This window comes from Pyxicephalus adspersus, chromosome 7, assembly GCF_032062135.1.
Source record: "Pyxicephalus adspersus chromosome 7, UCB_Pads_2.0, whole genome shotgun sequence".
In the NCBI taxonomy this organism is placed as follows: domain Eukaryota; kingdom Metazoa; phylum Chordata; class Amphibia; order Anura; family Pyxicephalidae; genus Pyxicephalus; species Pyxicephalus adspersus.
Genome location: NC_092864.1, coordinates 43,459,562 through 43,483,155, shown reverse-complemented (window position 1 = coordinate 43,483,155; position 23,594 = coordinate 43,459,562). Strand labels below are relative to the sequence as shown.

General features: G+C 36.8%; 1 protein-coding gene across 2 annotated transcripts in view; it reads left to right on the top strand.

Annotated features, from left to right (window-relative positions):
- IFIH1 (interferon induced with helicase C domain 1) overlaps positions 1–20,580 on the top strand; it is a 23,202-nt gene extending 2,622 nt beyond the window's left edge. The window contains exons 1-17 of one of the 2 annotated variants that reach the window (XM_072418249.1): positions 452–577; positions 1,000–1,121; positions 1,592–1,759; positions 2,784–2,930; positions 3,339–3,410; positions 7,421–7,638; positions 8,778–8,985; positions 9,643–9,866; positions 10,283–10,396; positions 11,030–11,153; positions 13,066–13,290; positions 13,571–13,833; positions 15,034–15,183; positions 16,483–16,644; positions 17,041–17,231; positions 18,681–18,774; positions 18,933–20,580. In XM_072418249.1, the coding sequence (XP_072274350.1) occupies positions 1,025–1,121; positions 1,592–1,759; positions 2,784–2,930; positions 3,339–3,410; positions 7,421–7,638; positions 8,778–8,985; positions 9,643–9,866; positions 10,283–10,396; positions 11,030–11,153; positions 13,066–13,290; positions 13,571–13,833; positions 15,034–15,183; positions 16,483–16,644; positions 17,041–17,231; positions 18,681–18,774; positions 18,933–19,115 (2,640 nt within the window). In that variant the 5' untranslated portion in view covers positions 452–577; positions 1,000–1,024 and the 3' untranslated portion in view covers positions 19,116–20,580. Of the gene's footprint in view, positions 1–408; positions 578–999; positions 1,122–1,591; positions 1,760–2,783; positions 2,931–3,338; positions 3,411–7,420; positions 7,639–8,777; positions 8,986–9,642; positions 9,867–10,282; positions 10,397–11,029; positions 11,154–13,065; positions 13,291–13,570; positions 13,834–15,033; positions 15,184–16,482; positions 16,645–17,040; positions 17,232–18,680; positions 18,775–18,932 lie in introns of those variants that run through there. The other variant, XM_072418248.1, reaches the window with a different exon arrangement.
- The last annotated feature ends 3,014 nt before the right edge of the window (positions 20,581–23,594 follow it).

The following is a 23,594-nucleotide window of genomic DNA, read 5'->3' as shown; positions in this document are numbered from 1 at the left end:
CTATGTGACTTTTACTGCACAGAGCAAACAGTAGAGCAGTGTTTGTCAAGCAGGGTTCCTCCAGAGGTTGCTGGGGGTTCCTTGAGCAATGAGTAGTTTGTGAATCTCAGGTTAGTTTAATAGATAGCAATAATTTTTGGGCTATCTGTAACATTCTAAATGACATTCTTCCCACAGCAACGTAAGAGGAAATCTTCCCAATGACCACCACACTGTGCCGTTGTGCATATAGTAATTATAGTTGGGATTACCTGAAGACCTGAAAGTTATTTCAGAAGATTCCTCCATGTTAAAAAGGTTGAGAAAAACCATAGTCGAGTCTGCATAATGTCCCTTATTGCTTTAATTATTAATATAACTATGGTACATATAAATCATACATTGTGACATTTTTTTATTTCCTTGCAGATATGTCGACGTGTTGATAATGTTTCACCACAGGAAGGAAATAGGGAGCTTTTGAGTAGGATAACTAAAAAGAAGAATTGGTTTTGTTCTTTTGTGAAAGTGTTACATGAGTTGAGCAATAATGAACTAATTAAAGAATTGACTGGATGCACATATGACGAATTCCTAGGTATGTACATTTCCTATTAATAATCAAATATTTTACAGATACAGTATTTACCGGGTTATTATTAATAATAATAAACAGTATTTATGTAACTCCAACATATTAGGCAGTACTGTACATTAAATAGGGGTTGCAAATGACAGACAGAATCAGACAGTGACAGAGGAGGAGAAGAGAACCCATATGTAAAGTTTAGCAAAAAATATATATATATTCCCCAGACTATAGGGGCATTTTTGTGATCTAGGGTCCCTTCAGTGGATCAGGTCTGATGACAATAGATTTTTTCATTTCTGACGACACAGGCATATTCTGAGATAATAATGTCCGGATTATTGGTGCTCAAATTGTAAAAAAGTAGTTCAAGAAGCATGTGTGTGTTATATCATTTTTTTAGAAGTAATTCTCCTATTTTTTCTCCCTAGCACTTGATACCAAACAACAGACAAGATGCTATACAGAATAGCAGTTTACGTCTTTGCTCCCATGGCTACCTTGTGTATGTTTGTTCATTTAAATCCCCTGATGAAACCGTATGGCAAAGCATGTGAGATCAATTTAATTTCCCTTGGGTTAGGCACAATCTGATCATCAAACTTAACTTTCCTTAGATAAAATATAAGATGAAACAGATTTCCAAGCTGAGTCCTAGGCAGATATAAAGGTTGAACATCTCATGTATGTGCAATAGAGACTGGCATCCTCTACTAAAGAAGGGCAGAGCCAATAGAGCCCCAGAATCTCGCCAGCCAAAGTGCAGGGCATAGCCCAGGCAGAGGTCCCCCAGAATGCCAGCTTTTTAGGCACTCCTGCTGGAAAAGAGAAAACAAATGTCAGACATACTATAGATACAAACAGTAAACATTTGAACATTTATATTGCCATAGCATTTCTAATGAATCTACAACTAAGGCTGAACATAGGATTTTTGTTCATATATTTATTCTCCCCAATAAGGATAGATTGGTCAGTAACAAATATGGTAGATCTGAAATGTTTATTTTTTATCCTTAATAGCTGGTTGCAATGAAAAAAATGAGTCACAGGACAGTGCTACAAAATGCACAAGCATATCCCAGGATGGTGAAGGTATTTCTAATGGGAATCTGGATTCTGAGAACCATAATGTGACAGATGACAGCAGGCAGCATGAGCTGGCATACTCAGAGGGCTCCACTCAGCCAGGTAATCTAATAAACTAGTGCTTCCTGTGCACCTCACTCCTATTTCCTAAAGTGCCAATTCATCCAAAAACTCTAATTCCTTATAGAAATACAGTATCCATCCAATTTTCTATTGTGGGCTGCATATAATAATATACAATATACAATATACAAAGTATGTTACCCTTATGTTATATATAAATATGAGAATATGTTGTAATTGTAGGAGTCATGTGACTGTTGATATTGAAAATCTTATTTGTCTTTATGCTTATTGCTAACATAATATTTGAGCGACATCTAGAGAATTACTTGGACTGACCTAGGGTCTCTTAGGCAGCAGCGATAGAAGACTTATTCTTGCATTATTTAATGTCAGCCAAATATTATTTTTTGTATGGAGCTTATATTGTATTGGAAAATCTACATTTTCTTGGATCAATATATAGATCACATTTAATATATCATAACTATATGGTTACCAGGAATGTCTGGTGGGCTGAATCACCCAAAGCATTTTTTTTTATCTTCTATTGGCTTGCGTTGTTCTAGACCAATGTTTCTCAACCAGGATTCCTCCAGAGGTTACTAGGGATTCCTTGAGCAATCAGCAATTTGTGCCTCTCAGGTCAGTTTCAGTGACACCAATGGTCCTTTTGGTTATCTGTAAGGGTGACATTCTTCCCACTGGTCAGCGTTGTAAGAAACATTCTTCTCACTGACCACCACAATATTGTACTGTGAGTTGTAGATATAGTAAGTAGGGGTTTCTGTAGATCTCAAAGTTTTTTCAAGGATTTCCTCATGGTATACAGGTTTAGAAACTGTACTAGATAGACCCAAACCACTTTTGTAGAAACTCACAAAAAGTAGAGAGAGCAATGTGTACAGGGCTAATTTTTTTTAACAAAAAGCTTTTTTGCTTTATGCGGAACAAATGAAAATGTCAGAATGTAAAGTTCTTCTAAAGTATAGAAGAAAATAAAAGATCTTCTAAACCTTTTGGTGATGCATCATGTTTCTAATACCGGCATTCTTTTTAACAGCTGAGTGCAATGCCGCATGTGAACCCCAAGAGTCCAAAAAGAATCTCCAAGATGACAAAATGAATTGTGATGTACCAGAGGTTGAAAAGCATGTACAAACTGACAACAGCTTACTCAGTTCTTCTTTTGCAGAGAGCTCTGCATCAGGTACCTAGTTATTTTTATGATTTGTTGTTCTTTGATATAACAGCAGTTTTACAAAGATGCATCTAATATACAAACATATTAGTAATATTATTACATCCTGAGCAGCACCTTGTTCTCTATTCAAAGAAATATACAAGTCTACATTACTGTGCATTATAATGGCCTTTTAGATTTTTTTTAAAATCTTTTATTGAATCTTTTTGAAATTAAAACCACACATCTATTCATCAGTTTGTGTGTCAGGTTGGATTTTAGTCCATAGTTTTAGTAGAGAATTACCTATAATGAACACTGGATGGTGCTGTTGTCAAAGTTTTCAGGACCATAGACTTCTGTAATAATCTTATGTTAATATGTATTTATATTTTTTTTTTTTTTTTTTACAAATGAAATTGTTTTTCGTTTTAGATCTCGATGTGAGTTTGTCGGAATTAAGTTTGAACAAAACATCTGAGAATGGTGAGATGAGCCACGAGGCAGGTATGTCATTTATTATGATTACAATAGCTCTTTTTGGCCTTTTTGACCTAATAAAAAGAAACAAACAAACTGTATGAACCTGAAATAGTTGCAATGTGCACAGGTGTTCTTTCCTAATTTTCTATCACCAATGTAGTTAACTTCCTAGGCATTTTACAGTCATAAATTGGTTTACAAAGATTAGCACAAAGACAAATCATTACATAAAGGTATCATTATTCAGATTGGTCCATGCTGTTGCAGGATGCTCTATTTACAGAATTTTACAATGTTGAAAAATAAAAGCAGAATTTAGCAAGAGAACAGATTGTGAAAATACACATTAATTGTTCCAGGATAATGTGTGTAAAGTACTGTAATGTTACAGCCGTAAATCTTCCTTGAAGATTTTTTAGTGAAATGAGGCAACCTGGGATTAAGGGGGAGTTTTCTGTTCTGCATTTGTTTTTAAAAGGAGTTTTAGGTAGGGTCACTCGAGTTGGGATAACATTCATTGGTGATGTTGGGCAGCAATACTAAAATCATTTCTAGCATTTATCAGGTTTTCTGAGAAACACAACACAACCATTCTGTTGCAGCATTCTGTTGCACATGTAACAGTTTGCAATTCTAAAAATGAAAAGGAAAGGGGTGAATTCAATGCTCCTTTGTTTTTCAATTAGGTGCCTGTGGGTATCTACCCTGATTTATGTCATGCCAAAGGGATACCTTCCTCCACAGACCCAAGATCGTTCCCATAAATCCCAAATCAAAATGATAACCTAAAAATCTGCCAGCATATATTTACGGCAGAGTGGGGAAAGGTTTTACCCTTGCTGGGTTAATTTTGCTGTTATGTAGCTGTGGGCGAGATTTTGAGGGCAAAATTATTCAAGTGGCTGCCGCTAAAATTACTGACTCTTGACCGCGCATGCGCGGGGAGCCCGTTGTTAAAGGGGGATAAACCTCCCCCATAGTGACGTCATGATGCCATAACCCCGCCCAATCTCCCATCACAGATTTGAGCCTGTGATGGGAGAGTGGGTGAGTTGTGTCCAGGGACCTTGAGTCTGAGCTGGGCCTTAGATTGTTTTCAAGTCATCAGGACAGAAAGTGGGATGAAATTATTCCAAAAGCAATTAAACCCTGTAAAAAACAACCATAGCAGATTATTCTTAGCTGCAAAATGTAGGTGCAAAAAGTTATTCCCATCATAAGTTCTTCTCTTGACCAGACTGGTATAAAGACATACATCAGTCATACAGATCATTTACTGAATTTTCCCTTTCCATTAAATTTCTATTACTTGTTTGGGGAGAACCCTGGCAAAAGTTGGAGGAACTATATCCAGATATAGATACCGTAGATTTGAGCTGATTTGAAACCTTTAGGTTTTACGTTCTTAAATAATTGAAGGTATAGTTGAGTTTAGGAAACTATAGAGATTTCTAATTACAGCATTTATTTTATGTGGATCACTTTTAGATTTGTTTGCAACTGACTACAAACAGCAGAATAATGCAACCACTGATATGATTGTAGTTCTAGAACTGCTGGAACTTTATAACTTGCTGTTTGCTATGTATGAGATACTGACTGCGTAATTTCCAAATCTTTTGCGTTTTTCAGGAACATGTTGTTCTCAGTCATGGATGTGGTTGCTTACTCAGCATTGCATTTATATATAGCCTCTGTTTTCACTTAGTGCTAAAAAAGTCATATGCCTCTGCTTCTTCTGTTTTGATTTCTTGAGGTTATATTTGACCCGGGAATGTTTTACAAATCAATGTGGAAGCCTACTCAGGAAGTAGGTTATACTTTATAAAAGTTGATACTTTTGTTCAGAGGAATGTAACAAAAAAAAAAAGGTAAAATGAGGAGCTGTTGAAATCACCAACAAAAAAAATGACTCTTTTAGCTTGATTCCTGGTAATGAGAGTGAAAGGATAATATTTTTTCATGACTGCGTATTATTGTAATATTCTCAGGAAAACCCTACGGTAGGCTATTTTTTTAATTGAGCTCTTGCTGTTCACATTCAGTCCAAATTATTCACTTTAAGTCCATACTTGTCCATAGCTCTTGGAGTTGGGTCTTGAAGAGACCATGTCCCACAAGAGCTCAAGAATCATAAACCTTTTTTAAAGCCCTTTGCATTCTGAGTCACCAAATACCCCCTTCATTTTGCAACTATACAACCTCTCCCTAGTATATAATCACCCAATGCCACATCCCTATTTTCAGACTGCACAATTAGAAACAAAATAATGGGACTTCAAAGGCATATGATATTCAATATAATCTCATTCAATTCTACAAAATTAAAACAATTAAAAGCACATTATTTATTGCAATTTTAGATCCATAAAATACAGTTGTAAGTAGAAGTTTCATATACATATCACTTATGGTCTCTTTCTTTAAGCATTCTACGTGTTTCGCGTAGCACAGTCCGCTTCATCAGGAATGTAGAGACACATCAAATCTTTTGCAAACAATGCGCTCAAATAGGATTGATCAGTTCTTTCACAGAATAATAATTTGGATAGATCAATGGGGCCACAGTTGAGCTCCTCAAGGAGGAACAGCATAAAATCTGCCAATGTTTGTGATAGATTCCAGCTGACCAATGCTTAATGTCTATTCAATACCAAAGAACGTTTCACTTGCTGCTACTCACGTACTTGCTTCTAACATTCTTACTTCAAACACTTTTACTGCTAGTCACCTGCTTGCACCTACTACCAGTCAACTGCTTGTGTCCCACAATTGTGGAAGAGACCACCTTCATTTTGTCCTTTCTAATCACACCTTTGCATTTTGCAAAAGGTAGAAACTTTTGCTGTTCCTAGTTTTGTGGACTAATTGTCAAAGCAAAAATTAAATTATTATTAAATTTCACTCATCCTTTTTCACTTCATCATTCATCACAAGAAAATACTTGGTACAGCACTACGTAATATGTTTGCACTACATAAATACTGTTTATTATTATTATTTTTATTTATAATATTATTAATAATAATAATAATAATAATAATAATGCAGGTTAGAAATGAAAAATAAATAGCAGAAAATCACGTAAATATTTTGGCTTTAAATCCTTGTACGCAAGAGTTTTAGAAAAACATGCGAATTATTATATACCAAACATGTTCAATGGTGCAGAACATGGTCACATCTCACCTGTTTGGATGAGTCATGTAGAGCCTACAGTACACAATGTGGGAGTAATACTCTCCATCCTTCATCTCCAGACACATGCATATTATGGAAGATAATGTCAATGCACAGCAGAGAAGAACCATTCAGCATGTAATCTGTAAAGTCATCACACCAACCCTGATCCCTCTGACACCATTAATTATGGTCATACCTTCAACTTACAGGATGGTGTCTCAGATCCTCATTTTTATAAAACAATGACAGCCAAAACTTGAAAGTCATGATAATCATGAGGAATGGTTTGCCCTAAAGAAGTCCAAAGCACAGAATCCAAGCTTTGCTGATAGTTTTGCTGGTAGTAGCAAATGCACCCTATAAGGGGTCATGCACTTTGCTGCATATTGGCTCCCGGGTAGTGGCCCTTGGCTGCACCTGGACTGAAAGAGGTGATATAAAATTGAGAGATGGGATCATGATCTAAGTATGCTTTATTCTGCAGCTTGAATGTTCACCATATTTTTCAGGTATTCACACATATTATGGTGTGTGAATAACCTGCTCACTTGCCAATCACCACAGTTTGTCCTTCTGCCTTGTGCAATCCTGTGGGACAAAAATAAGGGGGGGGAACCACATTGAACAGAGGGGAGAGCAGGTATTAAAAATACATTTACATATAAGTCACCCTGTGCTGACAAGTTTACTTTAACTGCATTAGAGAATACTCAGTCCTCCTGTCCTACCAGCAGGTAACATGGTATTTAGCTCCCTTATATTAATTTTTGATTTTCTTTTACTTGAGTTTACTTGAGTTGAGTTTTAACAATAACAAGTGAAAAAAAAACAAAATTTTTCTGTTTTATCAGATGACGAGAGCACAGATCGAGCTTCTCCTATTCCTGAAATAACCCTCCGGGATTATCAGATGGAAGTGGCCAGACCGGCGCTGGAAGGCGAGAATGTTATTATATGTTTGCCCACAGGAAGTGGTAAAACCAGAGTGGCTGTGTACATCACCAGGGACCATCTGGACAAGAGACGGGCAAAAGGCTTGCCAGCAAAAGCTATTGTTTTAGTCAACAAGGTAATAATTGTTTCTTTCTGTCATTTCTCAGCTTCCTTCATCAGTTTTTATATTTTAAATTAATAAGTAGTTTAAAGTTGTCTCTTTTCAAACCTTGTTAAAGAACTCCAGGCAACAGTGAACAAAATCAGTTTAGTCCATATCATTTGTGTATTGCTAAAAAATGATTATTATTATTTTTAATAACTGTGCTATAATTGTGTCTTATCATCTCATACTTTATAGATAAAACTTCAAAATAATGCACATACAATCTAATAAATATTATAAAATTCAAATTTTATTTTAATGGTAATAAATAGTGATATAATCCATCAAGCAGCTCAGCAGACCTGGCATTGTAGGATCAAATCCAAAAGAACAAACGATGCCATAAGAATAATGAACATATATAGCAATCAATAATAAATTGCTTCATGCTTGCAAATGCTGTAAAGGCCGTACTTTTCTTTATCAGCTATACCATCTATACTTTACAAGCATGTTGTTTAAATAATTGACAAATTTTGGGGGAAGGCCATACATACGTATGTCGGCCTGTCCTTTCATTATTGTATTCTACATGTAAAATGATAAAAGATAACTGCAGGGAGAGAATATGAAAGCAAGATAAAAAGGATTAGAAGGTGAGAGTTTAATGGAAAGGAGCAAAAGAATAAGCAGTTGCTCCAAACGGGGCATTAGCAGTGTTCAATATATAAAAAATCTTGTACGCCTTTCCAGATTTTTTGCCCTTTTTATCTTGCTAATTCAACATCCAATTATTATTTATTGTCTATTAATGCCTAAAAGCTCAGTGACTGCTTGCAGTTCAAGAAAGGGAGCCAGATTCACATTGTAGGTCGTTGCTGGGGATCCTTGAAGAAAGCAAGAATTTTACCCAGGAAAGCTTTGGTAATGACTGAAGGAGTGATATAGTGTAATCCGCTTTCACTGACATTCTGTAAAGCCTACACATACTTACAGGATTTGGTATACTTGCATTCTTCAATGCATCTTTATGTGACAGCTGTAAAGCAATCAGTGTAACCTAGGCATACTGCATGCAAAAAACTGCAGTGTGAATAATTTTAACATAAAAGTCAAATAAAATGCAAAACCCTCAACATTATTATTTTTTATTGTTCTCTAATATTTAGGTTCCACTGGTTGAGCAGCATTTCCGAAATGAATTTTACCCATACCTAAAACATTCATATAATGTAACTAAAATTAGTGGAGATTCCCAGCTAAAAATTTCCTTTCCTAATGTGGTGAGAAAGAATGATGTCATCATATGCACTGCTCAGATACTGGAAAACTCATTGATCCAGGCAGCTGAAAATGAAGAAGGTGTCAGTCTATCAGGTATGTATGTAACACTGAAAATTATTTGTGTGTCACTGAAGCCTTTTCCTAAAATGCCTAAAGCTATGCCTTGTCCATAAACTCCACACCGCTCCCAGAATGGTACCAAAATGCCAAAGGACAGGGTGGCACGACTGTCAAGAACAAATTTCACCTACCTGTACATCCCCTGGTAAAATGTATGAAAAACCTTTTTTTGGATTCTCCATCCCTTACCTTGATGTACCATTTGTAGCTATGAATTTTGTTTTTTTGGGTGGGAGAATAAGTTGAGTAGCAGTTGGTTCAGATGCTATTATAGCTCTGTTTATCATAAAATAGAACAAAAGTAAACAGGACAGGTTTTCTGTCCAACTGCCTCCTCCGGACATTTAGACCCTTTCCTGTCATTGGGACAAACTATAGAGATTGGCTGGTAAAATCAGTCCTGGTGAACCAATTCGTTCCCAACCTGGCTGGGCGTCAGGCAGTAGGGGAAGCCTACAACTATTCAAAACCAGTGCCTGATCAAAGCATGAATACTGTATTTGTCAAATGTTTTCCAGTGTATACAGGTACATTTATTATGTCTTTGCAAAATAATAATAGATAAATAACTGAAAGCTCTAGGTCATCTATTCATGTACTTGTAGTCATTCCATGTGTTTGTGCTTGCAGATTTCTCCCTTCTTATCATTGATGAATGCCACCACACTCACAAGGATGGTGTCTACAACAACATCATGCTGCGCTATGTAAAGCAGAAAAGGAGGAATAAGAAAATTTGCAAGATAGAAGACCCCACACAAATGGTTTCTCTTCCTCAGGTTTTAGGGCTGACAGCTTCACCAGGAGTAGGAGGAGCCAATCACGTTAAAAAAGCAGAAGAGCATATTTTAAGGGTATGTGCTTTATTTTGTCATTAACCAGATACTGGTTATTCATGTGTCTTTTTTATATCCCCCAAACAGGGGTGTAGTGGGGAGGGCAGGGGTGGGAACGCAGTACCCTCACTTTATTTGTGAATGGGCAAGCGTGCCCACTCCTATATTGCAAAGGATTCTTTGGTGGTCTGCGGCCAGTTCGCCCCTGCGGGGTCAGAAGAAGGACTTTGAGTTTTGGATGAATAGCAAAGCTCCTGCTGCATTTGTGTCATTGATCATTTTTTCCCACTAAGGAGGTTATACCCCTCATTTTCTGTCCAATGTGGACATAGATAGCAGTAAAAACCTGGATAAGAAGAAGTTCTATCTGTTCGACCCTCTTCTCCTCTAAATCTAAAAAAAGAAACAAAACATTTGTCCTTTATTTTTTATAGATATGTGCTAACCTGGATTCCAGGGTCATGACTGTTAAAGAAAACATAGATCAGCTTGAGAGACAAGTGAAACTTCCATTTAAACAAGTTGATATTGCTGAAGATAAAAAGAAGGTGGGAAAGTTTTTTTAATTCTCACAACAATTAAAATGTATGAAATGTACTGAACATGTCTACTGTATACATTCAAATATAAACTGATCTGAATAAAAACCTTTCAACCTTAATTTACCCATTACATTTCCCTGTACATAAGAGTGTGAGAGTCTGGTGACCATCAGTGGCTGGTGCTCCAAGGCCTAGTAAATAATTACCACAGGTAATGGGGGTATTGTTTCAACCATTTAGATTTTGCTTTTTCTTTGACTTGAGTATAAACCGAGGGCACAAAATGCAGTGATTACTGCTAACATTCAAAACAGTAATTAATAGAAATACCAATAAGATTGATGTGAATAAATACATCCGTGGTGTGGTATATTAAAAACATTAATTTTAAAGAAGAAATATTAAAATCACACAGGTCCAGTCTTTTTTTCTTTTCTTGAACTTTATCCAAGGTATACAGTATGACTAGCTTAAGTCTAGAAGATTCATCTTCTTGTTGGAGTGCTCCCAATTCCTTGCACCTGTGTCTTTATAGCCTTGGCATTACCAAAGTCCCCTTGTGATTTCCCCAAAGTATAATGAGGTTAAGAATAAGAACCCCAGTTTAGTCATATTTTTATATTGGCATTTATTTTACAGAATCCTTTCGGAGATCAACTCAAGAAGATGATGGTGGAGATTGAAAATTATGGAGAATTATCTTCAACATCTGAACATGGAACACAATCATATGAACAATGGGTGATCCAGAAAGAAAAATCAGGTAAACCTAATTTATTATTATTAACCACAGTATTATTTAGTATATTTAACATTTGGAACACTCAAATGGTATGATGCCACTATAGGTAATGTGACCTATATGGTGGTATTCTGCAGGTTGGGTCATTCCCAAACATAGACTGTAATCTGTTTGCTGTTTCCTGCAAACAGATTGGCAAGGAAAGTTTTCAGCTCAGTCATGTGACAAGTAGCTGGAATTCTGCCCATTAGTACACATTGGAGAACATGTTAATACCATCCTTTTAGGTAATGGGACCCTGCCAGGACTTAAATTGAATCTAGATTCCGGTACTCTGTGTGTGCCTTCATCAGTGACCTGAGCATTTAAAAGTTCTAGGAGTGTCAGATGCCTGTGCTCCAGCCATTCACCCCGTGTGCTTTGTTTCTGTCCTCTAATTTCTGTGTCATACTGTGTCCTGCGGTAATCTAAGAGTCAGGGGATTGAACCATGCTGCACAGCAGGAGATGTAGGCTTCTGACTCTCCCAGAAGTATGATATTCGTAAGGCATTGACAGAAGCTTCAGTGCTGGAATGGGAAGAAGGATAGGCTTGTGGCATGCCAAGAGGTTAGTATGAAAGGTCTTACAGGCTACTGGAATCTAGGTTTGTTTATGGACCTAACAGGGTCTCCTTAAGTCCTGAGGCTTCAGTCTGAGGTTTCACGTCTTAAGCAAAAGTTTTACCTGGATGACATTCATCATCAAACTATGGGCTTGATTTTCAAGACTGGGGAAGATAGACTTTCATGGGAGAACTTTGGCGATCCAGCAAACCTAGAATGGAATTCTTAAAAATCATTTACTATACTCATGTAAGTCTATTGAAGGTTTCAGAGGACACATATCTATACAACAGTTTCCTCCCCCTCTACTAAATTTGTCTATATAAAAAACTGGAAGAGGGATCTTGAAGAGGTTTGGGATATAGACATATGGTACAAGACTGCGAGTAATTTGGCTTAGATTTTATTAAATGTGTCCCTAATCGAATTGAATATCAAAACTATGCTCTGCTGGTACTTAGGTACAGATAGTTTAGCAAAGATATTCCCAGGATCCTCACCATTATGTTTCAGGGGATGTGGACACACCAGGTCAATGGAACATATTTAGTGGTCATGTCCAATAATTAAAAATTTGTAAAATTTGTACTTGATTTACATGATTACTGCAATGTCTATACCAAACACTGAACGTGTTCTGTTCAGCAGGATCTGTTCACCATAGCCAAATTACACCAAAAAGTTACCTAAATATATTTTATTAGCAGCTCACATTGCAATAGCCAAAGCCTGGAAATAACTACCATTACCATTGTGGCCCTGTACACCAAGCTCAATTGGATTATGATTAATGACAAACTTACATATACCATCAGGGACACTCCGAATGTTTTTGAACTCACATGGGATCCCTAGATATCAAATTGTGACTTTGGACTTTCTCCAGTATAGAAGCTTTTTGTTTGTTCCTTTCCCTTATCCCATTCCCCTCATTTCCCTTTATTTGTTGACCTCTTTCTTAGTTTGCCCCCTTATAGCCTTTGGCTGACTTGTTTAATTTTTTCAATGTAAATTTGATTCTTTTAATGTAACCACATTTCAAAAATTTGAATAAAAATATTGAAATAAAAAATCATTTGCTATTAGTTGGCAAATGTTCTCAATCCTGGACCTGATCCATTTCAGGTTTGCTGGATCACGCATGACAGTCCATATTCTCTAGACTTGAAGAGCTTTAATAAATCATGCCCTTTATATCAAACAATCAGATTCCATTCTACCATGGTTGAGGGATTATGCCTCTCATTTCTGCACTTCTCATCTATCCTAATTTCTCTTGTTAAACAAACCAACAGATATAACAACATATTTTTCTGTTAATATTTATAGCTGCCAAAGAAGGCAATCGCACCCAAAATGTTTGTGCCAATCACTTGAAGCAATATAATGATGCTCTGCAGATTAGTGACACCATCCGTATGAAGGATTCATTAAATCACCTGGAAAAGTTTTACAATGAAGAAAAGAAAAAGATCATGCTCCTGCAGGATGATGACACTGAAGGATCTAAAAAGATTGACAAGACCGATATATACCTCTTAGATCTTTTTTACAGTAAGCATATTATTTTGTTCACCATACCTGCTTCCCAAATCATTCTTTAACCATATGCAAGTTCTACATATATGTCCACCCCATCCCCTGGTAACAAAATGCTGCAATATTGCCTATATATTGCCATGATTTTTTTTCATATATTTTTTCTATAACAAAGGATTTTAACAGCAGGGAGGGAGTGGTATGTATTTTCTTACAGTTCTAAACCTTTATAAATGCAGTACATTTTAATAATATTTAACTTATGTAGTTTATTCTTTGCTTGTGATATCTGTAGAGGAAAAGAAAAAACTCCGTAGTTTAGCTGCGAAGGAAGAATATGAAAATGAGAAACTTGCTAAGCTCAGAAGAGCAATAATGGAGGAATTCACTGCGAATGGCAAAGCCAGAGGAATTGTATTCACAAAGACACGTCAATGCGCTGTTGCCCTGTGTCAGTGGATCAGCGACAATGAGAAGTTTAAAGAAGTGGGCATCCGCGCACATTTCCTGATTGGGGCAGGGGGCAATAGTGACACAGATGTGAAATCCATGACTCAGGTATGCTTTGCTGAGCTGTACAGATTCTAAACTATGGTTACTAATACTGTCAAGCTTTTTATTCTTGGAACTAAACAATTATAGGTTGTTGGATGCTTATTGCAGAAAAGACAGGTGACGTCCCTTCTGCAATAAAATAAACTTAGCTGCCTGTTTGTCTGTACGCAAACCTCTTCTTGCACCAGTAACGCCATCTTTACCCCGACTTCATCAAGGTCTTTGGTTCTCTTGTTTTGGCCAGACCAGCATGATGTTAATTTGTTACCATCAGCCTGGGATATGTGAGGATACCTGACTCTGTACACTGAGAACATCCAGCTCAATGTACATTTCAGAAAAGACTGTGAATAGACAGGTGTGTATGGTCAATAAACATCCCGCTTACAATTTTTCTTTATGTAAAGTTTGAGTTTAAGCTTTAGCAACGTAAATAAAAGGCAATGGCAATCAATGGCAAAAAAAGCATTCAAGATAGCACACTCCTGTGCGTGTGCCTCTGGCTGGTCCTAAATATATGAATTTTTCTAAAACTAACAATGGACAAAATGGGAGAAAATGTTTTTTTGTTTACAGTTTTTACTTTTTTCTATAGTTCACAATAAACTGAAATACATTTTCAAAACAATATTTATATAAGTAACATAAAAATTTGCTCTGGTCCAAGAGCAGTACAAAGCTGAAATAGTTAACGTGTATGTAAACTCTAACAGGAAACCTCTATTTGCCCCCCATTAAATATGCCATTGAAACCATTTTGTTATATTTGTTCATTACGTGCTAACAAAAATCTGTTGGTCCTGTGAAGGTCCATGCAGATGTCAGATAGGGTTCAGATGGTTGTTGCTGGAAATGATCACAAACAAATAAATGAACAAACATGGAAGATGAACGAATGAGTGCTTTTCTGCTCTATGCACAGTGGTCACTCTCAATCAAACCTTCATCAATCCGCTATGGTGGCGATGTTGCTGGACTGCTGTACTCATGTACAATTTTCACCAATCATCTGACGCGTCTACTTAGCTTTAAAAGTCCAGTTAGTTGATAATTCCCGTGCTTCGTTCATTCTTCACTGTTATACGTTAGCTGTATTATCAGTGCTTCAGCAACTCTTTGGGAACTCTGTGAATATGAGTAAAATCACGTAAGATGGTAGATTGTGAAGATATACTATAATATGCCGTAATCATCTCTTTTTAGAATGAACAAAAGAAAGTGATCCATAAATTTAGCACTGGAGACATCAACCTACTTATTGCGACTAGTGTGGCTGAAGAAGGTCTCGATATCCCAGAGTGCAATATAGTGATCATGTATGGTCGGATAGTTAATGAAATTGCTATGATGCAGGTATGTGTATTCACACTATTCTAATATATGTGACATTTCTTAACAAAATCTGCTTGATTGGTTGACAAGTGAATGGGTGTCTCCCATGCTGGCCATTACTCTCCATGTGCCAGGTCTGTCCCCTTATCCTTATCATCAAAACACAGTCTAAAATCATTAGGAAACACAGTACTGGGAACAACTCTATATGTAAGGTTAAAGTGCTGCACACAGTACTCATTTCATATTGTGCTGGAATGGTGGCTGGACACCCATGTTTGTGTGTTTCATGTTCTTTGGCCTGTCACGTACATTGAGGGCCTACTAAGATAAAAGGGATATAGTAATGTGCATTGATGTGGTAATCTATTGGTGTGCCCACAATAGATTTTCTATTTTCGCTGGGAGTGTTGGAGTCCATGCCTACCAAGGACACCTGGTAGTGGCCAGGGAAGACTGGTATTTTATGTTAGGTCTGTCTAGTTTACTCAAGGCTTCTCTGATAGTTTAAAAGACTATGGATGATGTCAAGGTTGCAAAGTGGTAGCAGCTTTTCTGCGGAGCACAATTTTCAACCTTCTATTTTCTGCTATTTCCAAGGGTGGCCAGATTGATCAAAAAAGACTTCCCAAATTACCTTTTATATCAGGGTAGACATAGGCTAAGAGCATGGTCACATTCAAATAAACGTGTTACATAACCTATTGAAACTATGAATAAAACAGTAAGTTTCTTTTAATAAAAGTCACATGTCAGTCAATCCAATATCCAGATATCCGGTGTTAACTCCATATGCAAGTTTTTCTGTAAAAGTCAGGCTTCTCCCAACACTTTCTCTTTAAACCTTTTTGATGGCCATTTCAAATGGTTGACATCCTTACTGGCCATAAGGGAGTCTTGGAATTTAGAAAGGGATGGTGACAACCTGGAATTTCACATCAAGGTAATCATGGATTATAAGGTTTTTTCTTATGATATGCTGGAATTAACAATGTTTGCTAAAGGATTAATTTATGTAAATGTATAGTAACATTTTTAAGTTCTGAAAGCTGATTTCTGATTGGTAGACTCATCTGGGTTGCTTGACTGTAGCTTTTTGCTAATAAAGACCATCATTTCGCCTAATCAAAGAAAAGGGAGAGGACCTTTTGACAATCCAACCTACCCGACCTGCTTATATTTACATTCTTTGTCCTTCCAATCGCTGCTGCTTTGGATGGGAAGGATTGAGGACTCTCTACACCTCTTTAAAAAAACAAACAAGACCTGCTCTGCATTGTTATCATTCTTTGACTTTTTTGTTTCCTTTTGCTCCACCAGGCCCGTGGGCGAGCTAGAGCAGGGGCCAGCAAGCTTGTACTGGTTGCTTCCAATTCATCGGGAGCTGCTGAACATGACAGTGTCAATGAATACAGAGAAAGCATGATGTACAAAGCCATCCAAAAAGTGCAACAGATGCCTCCTGAAGTGTTTATGGAAAAGGTAACTTAGCCACATTTTCTTTTTTATTTATAACACATATACTGTAGGCCATTTAATGAAATCAGGATTGCAAAATGTATGGCTTCCATTATTGGCCACCCCCTAGTTACCATGATGCCTCTTTATCCTCTGGCATTACATTTTAAAGGGCCACTCTTCAGGGTTATCATCCCTGGTTCTGACTTCACTTATGGTTCAGTGAAACTTCATTCCTATCCTCCATGTCTGTTACTGAAGGTCAGGTTAGCAGAGCCTGGACCTACGAAAACATTTATTTCCTTCAAAGGTTATATTAACATTTGCCGGTGGAGAACACTTTTATTCAAACTTTTTTATAAAAAAAAGTTTTGACTTTATTTCGAATAAATTAATATTTTGAATTTATTTTTATGACAGATTAGAGAATTCCAGAGCCAAAACATTGTTGAGAAAAGAGTGAAGAAACTGAAAGACATGCGTAAAGTGTACCAGCAGAACCCACATATGGTGACCTTCCTATGCAGAAAGTGCCAGAAGCTCGCCTTTTCTGGTAGTGATATTCGTGTGATAGAAAACATGCATCATGTCATTTCAGACCCAAAATTTAAGTAAGTATCTACATTTCTATTTTTTTCAGGCAGGAGGATTTTTTTTTTCAACTGATAACTCAGTGTTTGTTTTCTCAGAAACCATGAAGCACACATTAGAAGTCTGGAAGGAACAGGCTGTTTGTCAAAAATGGCATTGTTTATACATAAAAAAACATTTTTCTGGTGAACAGTCTGTTTGCCCCAAAATGTCAGTCAGTTGCAAAAATTGTTACTTGTTAGTAGGATCGCCGACTTCCCTCTTGAATGATGGCGATTACCATTTTGTAGTTCACAAGAAGCATTTTCTGCTTTAAAAGTGGAGAATGCCATAATTATTGATTGTCACTTTTGATAGGATAATAATTACCGCAATGGAACAAAAGTGGCTCCATCATTTACTCCATTATTATGATAAAAAAACAACAAAAAAGGGAGTGAATAGGTAGTAGGACTTCTAATGGTTGTAGGCGGGCCAGTGGTAGTCTATGGATATATTGTTGGAAGCCCCTCCTTTACTAGCTAATGACATCACTATGGTTTACAACTACCAACATGGATTGAAGAGGGCATTAGACTACAGTGGCCAAATCTCTGAATCAAGATTCCCAAGGTTGGGGGTCCATTTAGGTTTTTTAATGTACTTTTGGGGGAAAAGAGATAACTGTACTCTTGTTCTTAATTCTGGCTTTCATTTAAAGCAACACCCCTCTGCTAGTATCACCTCTCGCAACTGACATTATACAAAATGCCTTCCCCCCAACTGGTCCAAACTTAGCTTAGTATAACTGTATAGTATAGTTGTAAAATATATTTCTGGTAGCAATGTGTGAAAAATGCTTTCTGCTGTGCAAATGTGGTGCTGCTAGGCTGTTAAAACATATCTAAACCCAAAAATCCAAAATATAATATATTGCAGCTTTCCATTCCTTAGATGTGATGACTGTATTGTCATATATACCTAAAATAAAAAACAGAGAAACTACATTGACTCGAGTTTAAACCTAGGGCACAAACTGTAGCTGCCTCTGCTAACATTGAAAACGGTAATCAATAGGAATTGCAATAAAATGATTGTGAATTAATACATACATTGTGTGTTAAATTTAAAATCTGATTTCAAGAGAAGAAACATTTAAATCACACAGGCTGTTTGTATATTTTTACAGGTTAAATTATTTTGTACTTTTGAGTAATTATGATAAGCCATAAGGTTGTTGACCAGATAAGGTTGTTGACCACCACTAAAGCGCTGTGTCCTCATTTAAGTTGGTTAACAAACTCTTATATTAAACTACATGGAAAGACTTTGTTACACACTTTGGAATAGGAAATAGCACCATCTACTGTTTTTTCTACAGTCATTTTCAGGTCATAAATTTCTCAGCCTATACTTACATTTCCTGAACTAACAGTAACCTTGTAAAGTGACCGATATAATACCTTAATACCTGTATTTTTGTCTTTTAGGGAGCAGTTTAAAACATGTGAAAATAAAACACTTCAAGAAAAACTTGCTGATTACCAAATAAACGGTGAAATAATCTGCAAGGACTGTGGTCGGGTAAGTAGTCGTAAAATGAGTCATGCTTAAGCAGTAAAACTTTTAGTACATACAGCTTCATTTTCACATATTTGGGGTGTCCATGAAAGTGAGGAGACCAAGGTTATACCATTGCAGTTTTATTCATAACAGCTTGTTTTACTTTGTTTTTTTTGTAGACATGGGGAACGATGATGGTGCATAAAGGATTGGACCTACCATGTGTTAAGATACGCAATTTTGTCATTAAGTACGAGGATCAGAAAATGACTAAAGATACTCTGGACAATTGGAGGGAACTGCCTATTAGGTTTCCACCATTTAAACATATAGAGGCTAATGATAGTGATGATGACTACTAAGTGCAGTACATGCACAAATACCAGACTGTTTTCTTTGCTGCAAAGTCTTGCATATTCTTTCATCAGAAAAGAAAGGGGGGGTCACTTTGTCAAATCAGATCATGTTTGGGGAGATTGCCTTTTTTTAGCAGCTCTGGTTATATTTAGGCTGCTCTGGTATGAGCCTAAAATAATTGCAGGGCCTATTTGCCATAAAGCCAATGCCAAGAGTAAAAGGTTGAGGTCCAACAAGGTAACCCTTTTGGGAATGAGGGCAGATTGGGTACAGAGGCTGCTGAGTGGAGTCATAAGGCTCTTTGCCTTATCTTTGTCATCAACCATATTACATATAATATGGTTGATGACAAAAGGATTGGAGCTTGCATTGTAAGGTACAATTTTGTATCCATAACCAGCACTGCTTGATAATCCAGGTCTGAGTTTGTTTAACGGCCATGTAAACCTCCATTTAATTCATCCAGCATTTGGTGGTGGCAGGCAGGTTGTCTATTGTTTTTTTACGCCCTGTACCTAAGTAGACACTAAATAGCTGCATGGTTAAATCCAAAAACTGTCCCCAAATTGGGGAGGGGGGGGGGCAGGAAATGGAGGGAAATATTCAGACTCTAAAAACTAATGTCATCTTTGATGCACAAGACACTTTTGATAGACTAAATTATAATGGAGCATGTTGGTCAGGGTTGGTATCTGAGCTTGTTTTTGGCATGAAATTTTGGCATGAAATCTAGTAGTGATCATAGGGATACTATTAGAGTTTATTTATCAGTACATTCAGTATGGGTAAAGAGCAATTGTTATTAAGAATGAGCGTGAGAATACACTATCATAATAAATAAGTATAAGCAATGAGTAAGTTCTATATACAATACCCTATTCATATGTTCTAGGACGGTATGAAAATTACTTCCCATTTGATTGCATAACAAGTTAATCAAATTCCATGTTTTATTTACTTGCATTGTTGATTTTCATGTTTATCCTACGGGTCATTTTATTGTTACAATACATGTATTTAAATGTATTTTCTATCTTCCTATATATGTGTAAGTATGATATGACATGGCTATGACATGTCATTTTGCATGTTTGTCTGTGTTTTCAAAAATAAGAGATACTTATTTTTACACTAAATACATAAAACAGGGAATGAATAAACATTTAGGGTTCCTTAAAATTAAAGTGTTACTCCATTGTTGATGTGATGGTCTGTGATGGTCTTATAACTGCATAACTTGAACTATTTAATAAAATGTCCCACTTCTCACCACTGCACCACACAATTAAAAAATGAAGGTTCCTTTAGAGTACAAATATTGCTAATAACAAGAACAAAAATAGGAGCTCATGAAGATTTTTAAATATTCCATTCAACTTTACAGCTGCAATTAGATATGTGATGTGAGAAATATAAAATGCTGATGATCTATGTATTTTAGGTGTGCAAATAAATCAGTGTTAATTTTTATATTTGGATTGTTTGTTCTTTTCTGATCGGACCTTTTATATACTCTTTTTGAGAAGACATTGGGAGCTTAACTATTACTATTATTATTAAGGTATTACTATTACACATTTTGTAACTGTTCTGATGACTTTTGGCAAGACAAGCATTAAGAAAAAGCAAAACATATAGAAGGGGCTTCAGTGGAGTGTATGCAATGGAGCAGTGTTTCTCAACCTTTTTTTAACATGTATGAACCCCTTGAAATAATTTTCACCTCTTTGGGGAACCCCTACTATAATTACTATATCCACAGCTTATAGTTTATTAGTGTGGTGGTCAATAAGAGGAAAGGCTGCTACATTGCTAGTGAGAAGGCTGCCAGCCATTCAAGTAGCCAAAAAGATCATTGGTTTCTAGTAAACTGACCTGAGTGACACAAATTGCTCATTGCTCAACCCTTGTTGAGAAAAACTGCATTGGAGTGCCCAGAGCTCCAAGAATCTCATATAAAACATTTAGGCTGCCATCACTTTCTTAAAATGTTGTGTGAATACAAAAAGGATGGAAAATGTGCAAACATTTTCTAAAAATACATAAAAATATAAGGGTCTTGAACTTCTGACAGTTGTTTTTTTTTATTTATAAAATTATTTTTATATATAAATTTATTTTTTATATTTGTTTTTTCTTATCCGGAGATATATCTCACTATTTGCACTGGTGACCATTCTCAATGAAAAGGAAGTTTAGAGTTGTCACAAGAGCAATAGGTAGGGGGTATCTTCCAATGAGGAAAAATGTGCTAGTGGCAACTCCTGAAAATGGGAATTACCCTCACTTTAGGGAGATATGTCCTCTCTTTTTTTTAAAGGTTTTCCTACTTAGTATAAAAGTTTTAGCTATGCATACACTTTAACCTAAAATCTAAAGCAAAATAATCAAGTTTTAGCACACATGTCATATTTTATACACGGATCCACTAAAACAATAAAACTAACTGTTTAGTATGGTGTTAATCCTCTTGTTTTTCCAACAATGGCTCTGACCCATTTAGGTATGGACTCCACAAGACTTTTAAAGGTATATCTGGCACCAAGACATTAGCAGCAGATTCGTAAAGTTACAATGCCCTAAGTTGGCACCACCAGGGTCAAACAATGGACAGGCTAGAAATGTTTGATGCAAGAGGATGAGAGATAATAGCACACACATGAAAGAAAAGATTGCATATCCAGAGATAGCAGAGGTCAGAGCAGGCAATAAGCAGGAGAGTTCCCAAGTGGCATAAGATTGGTAAGAGACATGGAGAACTGCATTCAAAACTAGCCAGTTCAGGTAAATAATAATGGGCAGACAAAACGGAATAGTGGGCAAAAGTCACAACACTAAGCCACAAACTATGGAGGTGTCAAATAGTTTCCTGGCAAAAGTCCCAACCCAAGGTGCATGCTCCTGTACCAAAGCATTCTCATGTACATGAACCAATGAAAACAAAATACCATACCCATGCCTATCACCAGTAGGGGTATGACTTGTGCCCAATATAGTTGCTTTTGGCGGTAAACAGGGAATGGCATGGGCACTATTACAGGTCTGCAACTACTGAAATCTCTTAAAGGAAAGTTGCAATGCACTGTAGGTTTTGACACCTTTGCCTCAAGTCATGAGCACCCATGGCCCTCTTACTGGGCTTACTACTCAGCTTTCTTTTTATTGGCCTTTTCTGTTAGGTAGTAGTAACCATTGCATTCCAGGAACACCCCACACGACTTACCTTTTTGGAGATGCTCCGACCCTTTCATCTAGACCTCATAATTTGGCCCATGACTATTTCCTTGCTACCTAATATATCCCATACCTTGACAAGCTAACGTGTTGGCTGATCAGTGTATGTCCCCAGACAAAATTAATACAACATTTTTATACCAGTTTCTTCCATCCACCCAATAGCAAAGAAAACTGTTTGGAAATGTTGGAATTCATAGCTCCTACCTACCCTCTGAGGTCATCATGGTGGAGGCATCTAAAGCAGTAACACGTGAAGCAATAGACTTCTGTGCTTGAAAATAAATTAAAAAAAAAATCTTTACTCACTACAAATGTAAATGATGTGGTTTATATTCTTAATGATCATTAGTATGTATTTGAGCATACAACACCTATGAATTTAACAGGTTAAAGGCACTATGTAGTCACCAAGAAAAGCATGTTTGGACACATGGCACCTCATTAAGTAAATGAAGCAGCATGTTTCTTGCCGAGTCCGTCAGTGTCTGGACAAATGTAATGAATTACAACATAATACTAAATTTGCTCTTTCACAGCTGTTTGATTAATTATCTGTAGTGTCCAGACAGAGCAAAGTTATTAGCTGCCAGTTCAATGCAGCCTTCCATTACAGACATAGAGGTCTGTAGGGAACCATACCTGGTACATACAAGGATCAGCATCCAAATATAAAGTTGTTCTATGATGCATATTAAAGTGAAAGGCAGGCAAGTCAATGTTAAGAATGGTGCCAAGGTGTGCTACTAGAAAACTAGTGTCTCTTCTATTAACAGTGGTATCTTCAAGCACTGCTTTGACAGCTGTAAATCCTATATTTAAAAATTTCTATTTTCATTTCATGCCTCATTTTAGACTCATTGGCATAATCATTGGGTTCTTGTGTGTCTCTATGCAGTGCAGGCAGACCTTTGCTTTCTGAAACCAGCACCCAGCCCCAGTACTTCTCCTAAGGGCCCTGAACCCTGACACAATCCCTGTGTTGGCACTTGGAGGTATGCAAACATCAATACGCCTTGATGCGTGAATGTAGGTCTGCAGGAGTAGGTTTTTCAAGCCAGGTTGCATTTGCATGTAGACCTCCATAAATAATGCCAACATGTGATGATAATTGAATAAACTGAAATGGAATGTGATAAATAAAAAATGATGGGCCAGAGACAATAAGGTGGACAATAAGGACAATAGGAGGCCAATAAAGTGGACTGATTGTTTGCTGCAGTTGGACTGTCTGATTGCTGCAGTTTATG